At 37.8% G+C, this 14411-nt stretch overlaps 1 protein-coding gene across 1 annotated transcript; it reads left to right on the forward strand.

The window, feature by feature from the left end:
- Window positions 1–1051: 1051 nt before the first annotated feature.
- On the forward strand, window positions 1052–13834 carry syn2a (synapsin IIa). Its single transcript, XM_008414110.2, has 11 exons — window positions 1052–1626; window positions 7947–8004; window positions 8110–8201; window positions 8352–8508; window positions 8644–8733; window positions 8836–8898; window positions 9981–10123; window positions 10208–10282; window positions 10464–10566; window positions 10949–11095; window positions 11220–13834. Exons 1-11 carry the CDS (start codon window positions 1286–1288, stop codon window positions 11352–11354), a joined length of 1404 nt encoding a protein of 467 aa, XP_008412332.1. The 5' UTR covers window positions 1052–1285; the 3' UTR covers window positions 11355–13834.
- The last annotated feature ends 577 nt before the right edge of the window (window positions 13835–14411 follow it).

Here is a 14411-nt window from a genome sequence, read left to right on the forward strand (position 1 = left end):
ATATACTTTATATTTACAAAAGTGGTAGGAGATGCTTAAATTGCAATTGTAGGAGTAGAGTAGAGACTGAAAGATAAAAAAGAATAAAACCTTGAAACCACAGGAACTCACAGCATGTGTATGTAATAATAACAATTATAACATCACCGAAAAATATAAAGTACAAGTTAAAACAAGATGTATTCTGAGGCCATTGCAGCCCAAAGTAAAGTGCATCTAAAAACACCTGAATATGAACACCTTTGTCTTTTGCATAATTAACATAAATAAAGGCTTTAAAACAAGAGTTTGTGTGTAATTAAATTATGTTGACAGAGTCTATGTGCCTTTTTAGACTGACGATCACTCTCTTAAAATGAAAAACACAATGACAGGCAGGTGAAAATATTAATTTCAAACTATAAATATTTTACATGAATCTGAGTGATTAAAATGTAAGCAGTAAGAAAAGTATAAATATATTTATTGTTTTTCACATAACTGCTCCTTGTCAGAGACTAACTGTGTTGGCCTTTGCTTTTATTTGTTTTGATCTCTGGGCACCACAAGCTATTGATTAAGTTGATTCCTTCCCAACCATTTTCTGTACATCCATCCCTCTCATTCTACATTTCTCTTGCGCATGCATTCCGGTTTTGTGAATGCAAATATATTTACAACAAAGATGGTAGCTTTAGGGTTTGATAAACCACATACACCAGATTGTTTACTGGATGCATTTGTGCCTCAAGGGACTGCTGCTGACGTTTCCTCCCTTTCAGTGCTGCCCACAGGTCCAAACAGCCATTTTAGAATTTGTGGCTGACAGAAATGCTCTTCATAGACAGTGGGCAGAGAATCCTACCAAACATGGGTAGGAGGTGTAAAGCCATTGTGATGCATAACCCGGATACCCCTTGCACCTCCATTGGAAACCCCTCAATTTTTCATGCTGTGGTTCAGAAAAGGATGATGTCTGTAAAGCAGAAAATGGGGGAGGGGTAGGGAAATCAGGCATGCCACTGAGAGAGAGAGAGAAAGAGGAGAGAGGACGACGGGAGGAAGGCACAGTCGAGCATCATGTGCTATGCTTGAGGAAAGCACAGGGTGAGGGGATTGGCTGCTGGAAGCTGTAGCGTCACTGCCAGTGAGGGAGAGCTTGGAGGATGCTCTGCAAAGCTGGGAGGTACTACATTTGTTAGGAGTTTGTACGGAGACCCCAGCCTCCATCCGCTACACACTCACAGCCAGGAGAGCCCTGCAGGATAAATTTCCACACCCAGCTCTTGCAAACTCCTCTCTAGCCATGAATTACCTGCGCCGGCGCCTCTCGGACAGCACCTTCATCTCCAACCTGCCCAACGGCTACATGACAGACCTTCAGAGGCCTGACCCTGCTCAGCCTCCTCCACCTGCTTCCTCCACCCCTGCCAAGTCTCCAACAAGCGGGCCGACACCTCCAGCCGTTTCCCCTGCTCCTGAGAGGAAACCTCAGACGTCTCAGTCGACCAGCGCTGGCTTCTTCAGCTCCATCACAAATGTTGTAAAGCAGACAGCTGCCTCAGCAGGGCTCGTGGAGCAGACCCAAGTCACGACACCCAAGAAGTTTAAGATTCTGCTTGTGATCGATGAACCCCAGCAGGAGTGGTGAGACAATATGTTACTCATTTCTAATTAGTTTATTGTGAGCTATTTTTGTGAGCTATTGTTGCTCCATCCTTAGTGTCAGTTTTCTTTCTTTTTTTTATCTCTCTCTTGGGTATAACGTAGTTTTGTAAAGATTAGAAACTACTATAACAGCATCTCTGTCAAATGCACAGTAAATATTAACGGTTATTATCAATTGCTGGTGTTCAGTTGCTGCCAATAATTATTGAGCCAGAATATTCTGGTTTTGAGGAATGGTCCTGTAATGACATAACACCAAGATGGAGGATTCCACTTTCCCTCCTTCATCTATTTGTTTTCCCATTTTGTTGCATTTTTCTCTTTTCATGCATCATTTTCTGGTGTTAAATGTGGCATTTTAATGATGTCATTACTTTGTTACATGCTATACAGGTTAAAACTGCTGTGCCACAGGTTGTGCTGAACCTGATATGTAGTACCATTTTTGTTCCTCTTGTTCCCTTCAAAGCACTGCAGTGTTTCCCCTCAATCAATGGGGTTTCCCCCCCTGCTTACCGATTGCATGTCACATGACATGCATTGCACAATTATAGGAAATGCTAAATGCAAGACATTGGGACGCCTGATTTATTGGACAGAAACAGTGTAAAATACAATGAAGCAGAAAGAGCGTCAGATCGTTGTTGCATCAGTTTCCTGTGCAGACCTTCATGCCATTATATGAAGAAGCTGGGGGAACCTTAATTATTTCAGTCTAATGGTGTCCAGAGTCCAGGGGGATCTTGCTCAGAGATAGGATAAACAAACATCTTTGTCGGTGTGATGGACTCAAAATCAATAAAGTGAATATATTTCTTCTATTAGTGTGTAGTATGCAATTTTCATACATGGTAATTGAATCCTTCCATGAAGACTCATTTGTGTAGGGTCAGAGCGGATTTTTCCTCTTGAATGTGTGTGCTGGAGTATTTGCCACATTGCATGTAGTTTAATTTAGATTAAAAAATACAGAAGACTTACTGAGACATAAAGTTTGACACTAATCCTCAACCAATCACATTGCAGGAACTCAATGTGGTGAAGATGATTTGGTAAAGTTAAGATGGATCCTAAAAATGGGGGGGGGGGGGGAGATTGAATGGACTTTGACCATTAAATGATGCTTTCTGCTGAGGTATTTGCATGCGCCAATCCCCTATATTCACAATTAGGGTCAGAAAAAGAGAAACTATACAGTGAGGGACAGTTGAGTAGACGAATAATGTCTTATATCAGAATTCAGATGAGAATAGGGAACATGATAGAAAGGCAGCAGTAGCTGATTGAATGCCAGATTTTGATTCAAATGGTTTGCAGCAGCTTGAAACCATACTGGGTGTCTCTCCTGTTAGCTAAAAACTAAAACCTGAGGGCATAATTCACATAGGCTTGCCAGGACAAGACCATAACAGATTGGAAAAAGCTTGTCTGTTTCTCTGAGTCTTGAATTCAGCTGCAACATTTAGATGCTGGTTTCGAAATTTGGCATAAGCAACATAAATAAATCCATCCTGCTCTGTATTCACAGTTTAAATCTGTGGTGGTGTAATTGTTTGGGATTATTTTCTTGGCATGCTTTGTGTCTCTTAGACCCTACTGAGCATTTTTTTTAAATGCCAGACCAGACCCTGAGTATTGTTGTTCACCATGTTTATCATCCCTTTTTGACCATAGTGTACCCATTTTCTGAAGACTACTTCAGCAGGATATTTATATTCCTGCTGGTAGACGAGTACACTAGTGGTGAGGAAATTATTACATGATGATGTAGGAAACATTCATCTGCAATAATTAGTTCAGACTCTTATCTGCAGGATGGATGTCAGTCATGTGTATTCATGAGTTCTACATTGCTTTTAAAAAAATGAAGTTATTTTTTGTGAAGAAGGAAGGCTCACATTGTGGTACTTGCGTCAGTATGCAAACTGATGTAGAGTATGTCAAGTGAGATCTCTGTGTGCCCTCGTTCTCACTGTTGGTTTTTATCCAGATCTGCTCTGAACCAGTTTCTGTGACCAGTTTGTTGCTCTGACATTGTTTTTGTTCTAATGCCGTCCACATTGTGCCACTTTCTGGTGCTCACAGCCCTTTATCTGTGCATCAAATGCGCAGTCACGTAGGAGATGTGCTAAAATAATTAATTTACAGGGCTTCCTCTGTCTGAGAGCTGCATCTATTTTTAATGTCAGCTCAGTAGCACTACGCGGGAGGTGTTTGACTTGGTTTGGCTTCTTTGGGTTGTTTTTACGAGACCTTTCACCCAGTGGTTCTGATTCAGAATGGCAGAAAAAACAATGTGTTGTTCCTACAGTGTTTAGATAATGTAACAAAACAGTTTGGAATAGTGTCATTTGAGTACGAAAAGAAAACACCAAATACAGCTTTAAAGGATTAACATTAGAAGATTTCTGATGCTTAAAAAGATAACCAGTTTAGTATTTTAGTGCTCCTGTTGGCAGGACTGAAAATGTTCTATATTGAGCTGTTGGCAAACCCTAGGAGGATGAAACGGCTCTAATTATTTTCTTATGGTTTTGGCAGGCTTCTCATGTTCTCAGTGATGTTGCACATCTTGAGTTTGAGATTTATGGCCGTTAACTCCCTATGCGACCAGCGGTGCTTTGACGTTTTTGTCTGTCCTGCCAGAAATCAAAACCAAAAGGACACTGCTTGCTTCCTATACTTTGAGAGAAAAGGGATATACAAGGTTCAGGAATTAAGGTATTATGAGTTAATGGGAACAATTGATTAAATTTGGTCAAATTGATAGAAACAGTAAATTGTTACTAATGTAGTTATGACAAATATTGAACATGCTGAAAATATTTGTTTAGGCAGGAAAAATTAAGAAAACATATGGAATTTCACTGAAGAAGTTACAGAGTTTGAATGGAAAAGGAAATAGGAACATTAAATAATATAGCAATGATTTAATAGTATTTCTTGAATTTATTCCTTTTAGGATTTTTTTTCCCAATAAGGTGCTTTTCTATGTTGTACTTTGTGGGTGAGACAACAACATGTGGTCTGTAGTTGATAAACACAGCACTAATAAGTAGATCAAGAGAGCTGGATCAGTCATTGGCTCATCCCCAGACACTTAGGGCCTCTATGAATAGGAAAAGGTCAAAAGGGAAAACCACCCACCACTCAATGTTTTTAAAGAACTAAGAACTGAACATAAAAAAATATTTTCGACTCCTGAATGTATATTCTAAAAAATAAATAAATAAATAAACTATTTTTGACGTAACCACCTGAAACTTGTAGTAAGATTTGTCATTTTTATTGACATCTTGTGTAATAATTTTGCAGCAAACGCTGGGCAAATGATAAAAATGTAAGATCGTACTGATGGCAGACTCAAAATAAGTTAGAAAATAGAAACTACCTAAATAGACGTGTCTTTAAACTGTGAGTTTGTTATGCAATACATTTTATATAAGCAAGGTTGAAGCATTCTGTCATCCAGCCAACATCTAATGCTTTAGATGAGGCTACCAGTCAGCCAGACAGGTTTGGATAGTTCCAGGAATACTGTGTTATAAATTACTCCTATGACAAGAGCAGCAGATGAAACACTGTGTTACTTATGAGACTAATGGCTGTGAAGCCCTGTCTTGCTCATTGCAATTCAATTTGCTGACATTTAAAGTATAGATATTGACAGATTCTTGTGATTTATCAAATGTTCTGATCTATAAATTTCACCTTTCTAACTGAATAATAGCAGAAATGTGCCCTGTACTGGGAGCTTAATCTTATGCAAACATAAGGGGGACGTGAGAGTGGAACAGGCAAAGTAATTAGACATTAAAATTCAGCAAGGTCTACTGCTTGCCTAGCTCTCGGGTGAATTATCTGAATGAAAGATTTTGCCACAGTACCGTATAAAAATATATAATCGAGAGAATTGTTTTTCTAGATTAATTCGGAGAAAAATGGAAAAGAGTAATTTATTGATTAACTTTTTTATATTGTCTCATTTCTTAAGATAACTGAGCTTGCTAAATGCATCTAACACCAGATGTTTGAATATTCCATATAAAACAGACACAAAACTCATTTTTCTCACCGTGTAGCATTAAGTTGGATTAAACTTTTTTAGTTGGATATGCAGTAATGTATTTATTGTATATCTATTCTGTGGCAAATCTAAAATTGAGAAGCTTGTGAAAAGATATCTAAAATGTTTGATCCAAGTTGTCCTCTTTGTAAGGCTATTCTACCAAACACTAAAGAAATGTACAGTATATAAACTTCTAAATCTAAAACTTAAAAAATGCTCCAATTATTCTGGAATTAGAAAACAAATACATTTGGTAAACCTAAGTAACCTAAAACAGGCTTATTCTGACTTAATATCAGACACTGAGGGAAAAATGCTATTTGTCTTTTTATACCATCAGTATTAATATGTTTCAAATGCGGAGTAACATTAACAGCTTAAATCAAAGTCCATCTAAAATTGGAGGACGTTGCTCCTGTGGGGAAGCTGATAAACCTTTCTGCATATTAATCCATACACTAAAGGATCGTTGAATGTGCTACCTCTGATTTGTATGCTGTTAGTTGTCTTTTGCTCAGCGATACTGAAATGAAAAAATAAAAAATCACCATATGCTACACCGTCTTACTCAGCCTCATGCTGGGAAAGATTACTATTTAGATAGCAGGGTGGAAATCATATGCTTGTTTTCTTTGTGGCCCTTTTCTGGTCGCTGCTCATGTTTTTCTCACTGTATTTTGAATTACAAGCGTTGATGCTTTTCAGCTTTTCATGTGCGGGAGCTGTAATTCATATTTTAATACCTATTTTCCTTCCCATGCTCTAATTAGGCTGTGACAGAATTATTCAGTTGTTTTCCCTTGATAAACAAACAGCAGCAGGAAATGTGGCAGAAGAGCGACATAGACTAACAAGAAAAAGGATGGAAGAGATTTTAAAGTATGTTGAAAAAATCTGTAAAGACAGCATTGCAAACTATGTATGTTTATCAGATTTCTTCTGGGCTGAGCTGTCATCACTCACAGTACAAAATGTACCACTGCAGTATATGCTGTTAGTTTAAGGGCTGAGCTGTAGAAAAAACATGCCAAAATAAAAGATTCTCCATGGCAACTCGAGGAAATTCAAGGGAAAGACCGTTTTGTAGAAAACTCCTTATTTGGTTACATGTCGGCCATTTCTTTGGTCAAAACAGATGTTGTTAGGTTTTCTCTCTGCATGTTAATTTGTCACAACAGTTTGCTTGCCAATGAAATGCAGTGAAATTCATTGGAACTGATATGCTTTCAAAGGTGACGTACATATGTTAAAATAAATCAAATTCTATCGTTACTGAACAATCTCTTAAATTCACAAGCGATAAATTATGAGTGAGGCAAAGTTCAATAATTTTCTGGCATCTCAAGCTCAGACAAAATGTCACATGTTTTATTTGTATAAGCCTGATTTAACTTTTACATGTTTAGAATGTGAAAACCACAAACTTATGAGATTAAAGCCCGTTCATAGGTCTGAATGTCCCTGTCAAAGTCGAGACCAAAATCCAATTGAGAGTCTGTGACAATGCTTGAAAAGTGAACCTGAACCATGTTAAAGTGTTCTGTAGAGACATACTCCAAAGGGGTTGTAGCTGTATTTGCAGCGAAGGGTTGTTCTTGCATAGCGTTGATTCTGGGAGGCTGCTGCAATATTCAGACTTTTTCATATTAAATTCCTTTCACAGTTCAGTTGTTCTTCATTTTGTGTTGTTTGATCACATAGGTGCTAAACTTCAGGGCCGGTGAGACATCACTTTTCTTAAATACATCTGAAAATATCATTTGGCTATGAGCAAGGTTCTGTAGAACTCTACTGAATGCCGAGTTTTGCAAGTTGACTGATTCAAGAATGTTGTAGATATAAAAGTTGCAAGACACTGGTATTCAAGGACTGGAGTTTTAAAATGATGATAAATTATGTGGTGTAAGAGCTGACATATTGTGAAAAAGACTACGTATGAAAGTTCCTGTTTTCAAGTGTTTTTTTAGTAAATTTGTGTTTAGTGGTTGTCAGAATGAAGTGAGAAAGTGTGAGCATTTCTGTTTCAGCAGTTTGAGAAAAGCACAGAAGGGAGGCTTTTTTTTTCTTTGGTTCACTCAGCAGATTGCCATTTATTCAGCAATGACTCACTTTTCTGCTTGTTGCAAAGTCAACATAATTCGAGTGATATGTTCACACTGGAGATGGCATTTACTGGACACCTGTAGTTCTGTTGTTTAATAAAAAAAAAATGCTTTTTCTTCTCCACCAGGGCGAAATTATTGAAAGGAAAGAAGGTTCACTGGGATTATGATATCAAAGTGGAACAGGTACGTTTAATGAAGACACTTAGATCCATTTCATGTGCTTATGCAACAAAAAGAGGATTACATTTTTTTTCCCTGTGCTATGGTTCTCCCCTTTTCTGCGTTTAGGCTGAATTCAGTGAGATGAACGTTGTTGCCCATGCCAGCGGTACATGCAGCGTGAACATGCAAGTCCTCAGAAATGGCACCAAGGTTGTCAGGTCAGACAGACAAACTTCAAATGAATCTAGTGTGCAAGTGAAACTCTTTGTTTTGACTATTCTGTGTCCACCCACAGACTGACTCATCCACATTGCTGTTATTCCTTGGCACAGCTTTGTTTACATTTCTATTGCTACTCCATTCTCCAGGTCCTTCAAGCCAGACTTTGTTCTCATTCGCCAGCATGCCTTCAGTATGACCCAGAATGAAGATTTTCGCAACCTGATCATCGGTCTGCAGTACGGGGGTGTTCCAAGCATTAACTCCCTGGAATCCATCTATAACCTCTGCGACAAGCCGTGGGCAGTAAGTGCTGAAGCGACGTAGTGGAGTTAAAAATCTATCCTGTATTTTTTGCATTTTTTTTTTTTTTAAAGATTTTAAAAAATTTCCTTTCCTAATTTTTTTTTTTCCAAATTACTCACTTGTGTGCACATCCAGTTTGCTCAGCTAATCAACACCTACAGGAAGTTGGGACCTGAGAAGTTCCCCCTCATTGAACAGACCTTTTATCCCAACTATAAGGAGATGGTGAGCATCCTATTAGATGCAAACTTGTTTTACTTGTGACAGTGATATAACAATACAAAACTTCAACAATTAATTAAACAAGTAAATGTCTTTCTTAATTAGGTGAGCATGCCGTCATTTCCTGTTGTTGTAAAGATTGGACACGCTCACTCTGGGATGGGAAAGGTATAGTGATGTGTCACTTGTTTTCGCTTTAATGCTTGTACACATACGTTGCCTTGCAAAAGTATTCATATGTGCTGAACTTATTTGGAACAGTCAATCCAACCACAATACTTATAAATGTATTTTATAAGTATTTCTTTTTCAAAATTGTAACTGTGACTTAGTTTTCAGCCCTCCTAAGTACTTGGTATAACCACCTTTCATCAAAGTTACAGATCTCATTGTTTTGGTATCGCTCTTAGCTTTTCAGATCTGACTAAATCATTCTAACACATAAATGTGGTTTGCTCTGAAGCAGCAGTGCCCAGTCCTCAAGAGCTATTCTGCAACTTTTAGGTTCATTCCTAAAAGTTATATTCCCTCTTCAATGCACCTGAATGAAATGAATGGCTCGTTGCCATGCCTACCAATCTGAAGGTCATGCTGGTAAGGGAATTCCTCCATTTGTGTCAGTTGTGTTGGCGAATGGACGCACTTTAAAGTTGCAGAATAGTATCTCCAGAGGACTATAATTTAATAATCTTGGATCTAAAGGACTCCTTTGGAGTTCTATCAGTAAGTTTAGTCTCATCCTGCTGAAAGGTGAACTTCTACCCCAGCCTCAAGCCTTTTTTACGTTCCCACAGGTTTTCCTTTATGTTTCCTCCAGTATTTACCTCCCTCCATCTTCCACATATCAGTTTTTCACCATCTTCGGTGACCGTGCAGCAAGCAGTATGGTGCTACCACTAACATGTTTTGCATGTGGGCCAAAAGGTTCAGTTTTGATTTCATCTGTCCAGACTCGTCATGCTGTGCGCCCCACATGGCTTGACACAAACTACAAACTGGACTTCCTATGACTTTCTATAAGATTGGCTTTCTTCTTGCCACCCTTCCTTAGAGGTCAGGTTTGAGGAGTGACAATCAGTCCTGCAAACAGGTTTTCCAAACAGAGCAGTGGATTTCTGCAGATCAAGCCCGAGTATGACTACTTTTGCAAGGCACTGCACTTGCTTTTTTAATTAATGTGAATATAGAAAGATCACAGGATCACCTTATTGCATATGACATCTTTTTTACTTGACATTTTGTGTGCACAGGTGAAAGTAGACAACCACAGTAAGTTCCAGGACATAGCCAGTGTCGTGGCTCTCACTCAGACCTACACCACCACAGAGCCTCTCATTGACTCCAAGTATGACATCAGAATCCAGAAGATTGGTACTGACTACAAAGCTTACATGTAGGTATAACTAAGCTGCTGTTACTCCTCATCAAACCGAACAAAACTAATCCTTGTTTTTTATTTGCATTGTACATTCATCAGGAGGACATCTATATCTGGAAACTGGAAGACAAACACAGGCTCTGCAATGCTTGAGCAGGTCGCCATGACTGACAGGTAATTTATTCCTATTATTGTATCGAATATTAAAGCTGAATTATGTCATAAAATGTGCTTAGTTTCTATAATTTAAAAAAAATATTCTTTTAAATGTCTGACAATCTCTTCTGCTGATAATCAGAGGACATTGTGTGATTTTTCTCCCAGTGCTTCTGAGTCATATTTTGATCATTTTTAGGTACAAGCTATGGGTGGACACCTGCTGTGAGATCTTTGGGGGTTTGGAGATTTGTGCAGTTAAAGCTATCCATGGGAAAGATGGCAAAGATTATGTCACAGAGGTAAAACTCTGACGTAAATAGATATTAAATCAACACCTGAAACTTCCAAATGGATTATTCTTTCGGAAGACAGTTACTGTTTAGTTAAATAAATATAGTCCCATTAAAACCTCCAACTATTGTGTGCTCAAAATTCCTTTTAATTAAACTGGTTGATTTCATGACACAGACTGAAATGTACATATGTAATTGGTCCCTGTAAAAAAGGCTTTGTACCAGTGATGAGCATATGTAAACTTCTGAGTAGAACTATATGCAGCCCGGGATCTTCTTGCAAAATTTTTTGATTAATAAATAAGTGTGTTATTCAATTCTGCCATTTACTGCTTCAATAATTGCATCGCATTGTTCTGTGATATTCCTCTGCCATAATCATCTCCAGGTGGTTGGTTCCTCCATGCCGCTGGTTGGAGAACACCAGGCTGAAGACCGGCAGCTCATTGCTGATTTGGTGTTGGCAAAAATGAACCAGTTAGCTGAGAGAGAAGCTAATGCTCCTCAGAGACCCACAACCATACAACCATCCCAGGTATGAAAATACACTGAATAGAGCTTTTATTTATTTTTTTTCTGTTCTTGAGCGAATCACCTTTAAGTGATCTGCTGATATTAATGCATCTTTTTTTTATTTTGTATTTTTAAACATGATGCAGGGAACTGGCCAGAAAGGAGAGATTACTGGCGAACTCACTAAGAACGGTGCTGGGCGTCCACCTCAAGGTTGCCTGCAGTACATTCTCGACTGTAACGGCGTTGCAGTGGGTCCAAAACCAGTCCAGGCCAACTGAGACCTGCAGAGGGAAATGTTCTCTCAGCGTCCGGATGGATGGCGGTGTGGCCCCCTAGCTGTGCAAACGTGTTGGTGAATGCTGGCAGCTAGAATCGGATCTGGTTGGTGTGAGCTCTCGGTACAGCTGCAAGCTGGCCTGGACTGTGTTTTTTCTTAACTCTATGCAGTGTCAACATGTACTGTCTACCTGTCCACCTGTTGGTTTGTGTGCTTGTATAGGCCACTTGTGTTTCAGCAGCCGTGTGTTTTCTTATTTTCTTTGAGCCTGTTGTTGTTAATATAAAATGAAAATTGTGCCTACACTGAGTTCAGTGCTGCTCTGTGCTAACTTTCTAACCCGGCTATGAAGCTTTCGTTTCCCTCTAACACTGTGTCTTCGGTTTATTTTACATAATTTGGTGTGTCCCTCTAGTTATTATTCAAACTGTGGGTAACCATGGAGTTTGAACTTGTATATCTTAATATGTATAAGATAAATGTGTGTGTATGGTTGTAGTTGTGAATATTTTTGTATTTATACTGATAGATATTTATTTTTATTTGTTTGCATGATTGACACAAAGACAGGTGCAAGTCTTAAACGTCTGATGATGTGGGATGTTTATCTAACATGGCTGTTAAATCGCTGTGTACAACTAAGCTGTGTTTCCTGTGATTCTACATTGTGAATGTGTATGTAACAACAGATACATATTAAGAGATTCTTGCAGTATTTTTATTTTATTCAAATCAATATTTCCGCATAGAGTACTGTCCCTAGAAATTAGATTATTTAGAGTGGTAGAATATAACCACGTAATGAAAACTAAAGGTCTATTGAAGATTTTATAATGTAGAAAGATTCTAAACACAGAACTTCACTTTAATTGTAGAATTTTGAACCAAAGAATATAGTATTTAGTGTTAGTCTTTGCACTCCAGAAACTGACAGTGTAAATAAGAATAAGAGGACTGTTAATCCTGCTTGTGGGCAGTGCAGATTAACAGACTAACGACGGAATAAGCTGGTAGTTATCCTTTCTAAACTCCTTGCTTCAGATCTGATTAAGTATCAAGTTCTGTTTCTGTTGTTTGGAGGCAAAAATTATTTCTGATAATCAAAATTGTGTGTTATGTGTGAATATTCATTCGAAAAATGTTAAATATAAAGTCTAGCTTGTACCGTTCACTTTATAGAAGCTTTTGAGGAGGCCTTTTTATTGCAGTAGTCGTTGTTTTGAGGTCTAGTGTCGCCTTATCTGGCACTGCTGTGCTCAGATTACTGCCATTGCTGGGAGTTGATGGAAAGTGCAATATGAAATCGTATTTGTTTCGATTCAGTAATATGCTTACAGGTGCATCTCAGTATGTTAGAATATTGTCAGAAATTACTTTTTTTTTATTATTATTTGATTCAAAACACAAACTCACATATTATCAATGCATACTTCATTCACTCTAATTTTCATGGCTTACAAGTAGCGAAGGAATCTACTCCAAAAAAATATATAAAATATAACCTGATATGCTACTTTACAGCCTACAGGATCATGGTGGAGATGGCTGAAATGTCCAGTAACCCACAAATGATCATTGTTAAATAAGTTGTCTTTTCAAAGACCGCTAAATACCAACATATTGAAGGAAAGTTGAGTGGAAGGAAAACATTTGGTGCAAGCAAAAATGATAACTGGAGCCATAGAGTTTGTTGAGAAGGTCATTTGGTGGAAACTCACAAGGTGAAGTCTACAGGTGGAGTCAGTGATTCAAGAACAAACACCTGTAGATAAATCAGAAGTAAAATGTTTCTGGGGATAAAATGTATATATACAATACTGCACCGTTGGAATGAATTACTGAATAAATTAGAATATAGATAATATTTCAAATTATTGAGATACAAATGTATACATAAAATCAGATCTTCCATTTAAATATTTTTCAAAAAGCGATAATCGCCCACGCCCTGAATAGTTCTTTTTACCGAGTGGCTTTTTGTTCTGCTGTCTTTATGTGCTGTTGTCCAGTGGTTTACTTCAGAAGGCCATCTCATTTATCCAATATCCTAAATGATGAAAAACAACCAAACTGTAAAAAAAAACAAAAAACAATCTTTTCAGCAAGCTTTGCGTGCAGTTCTTTTTCTAAGGTGTGATAAGTGCCATTGTTTTATCTGTGAGTGTATCCCTGTAGAAAGCCATGCCTGAGGCTTTATGGACGTGTTGTTCCGTTTATTAGGAAATATGCCATGACATTGACCAGCGGAGAGACACAAGTCGGTGACGGCTACGTTGTTTGGCCTCAGTTTGGGAACTGGATACATCTGAGTTTTGTCATTTGGCCTTCGTGCTGAGGTGATACTTCTGGCTGCAGATTGAAACTGGAACTGAGGCAGCAACTTTGAGAAGCAGTGTGAAGCTGTCAAAACCCGGATCTGGAAAAAACAATAATGTGTGGACTCTTTATGTCACTGGCAATAAAGCTTCCTTTGCAATAGCTGCTTTGTGTCTTGATGTGTGCTGTCATGTTTTTTTGCAAAGGTAACATTTAGACTAATATATCTACATTTATTTGCACATTTGATGAAGATTTGTGAAAAGCCTTAAAATAAATGTATCTCCAATTGCAGTTGCATACCATAAAAATCAAACTTTATTTCAAGTACTTTTATTCAGAAAAAAATCCATGTTAAAAAATGTTTTCAACAAAATCACCAATGAGATGCTTATTTCTTCAACATTTTACTTTTACTGCATTACCAAGCTGTGAAAAAGTACTTGTCGTATATTTCTACCATTTTTATTTTTTATACCATCTTTCTCATCAAACACATTTTAATTCCAAACATAGATAACACAAATCAATACAAAAACAACTTTAAAATGAGGATTGCAGCTCTCTTATTCCTATATGTTAACATCAGTGATTTGGACTTAATAACAACAAAAACACAGCAAAGAAAAAGAAAATGGAAAAAAAAGGCATCTATGGCATTTTACTCTTGCACAATCCTCTATATGATCCCCAAAACATTTGGAAAAATATTCTGTGGAGAAAAAGGTGGAACATTTTTTAA

The sequence above is a fragment of the Poecilia reticulata genome, linkage group LG7, assembly GCF_000633615.1.
Source record: "Poecilia reticulata strain Guanapo linkage group LG7, Guppy_female_1.0+MT, whole genome shotgun sequence".
NCBI classification, from domain to species: Eukaryota; Metazoa; Chordata; class Actinopteri; order Cyprinodontiformes; family Poeciliidae; genus Poecilia; species Poecilia reticulata.

Bases quoted from the DNA above. Each gene is read 5' to 3' on its own strand.
- syn2a (XM_008414110.2), top strand. From the start codon at position 1,286: ATGAATTACCTGCGCCGGCGCCTCTCGGACAGCACCTTCATCTCCAAC. The intron at 8,509-8,643 runs GTAAGTGCTGAA...GTGCACATCCAG, and splicing joins TCTGCGACAAGCCGTGGGCA to TTTGCTCAGCTAATCAACAC. The intron at 10,124-10,207 runs GTAGGTATAACT...TACATTCATCAG, and splicing joins ACTGACTACAAAGCTTACAT to GAGGACATCTATATCTGGAA.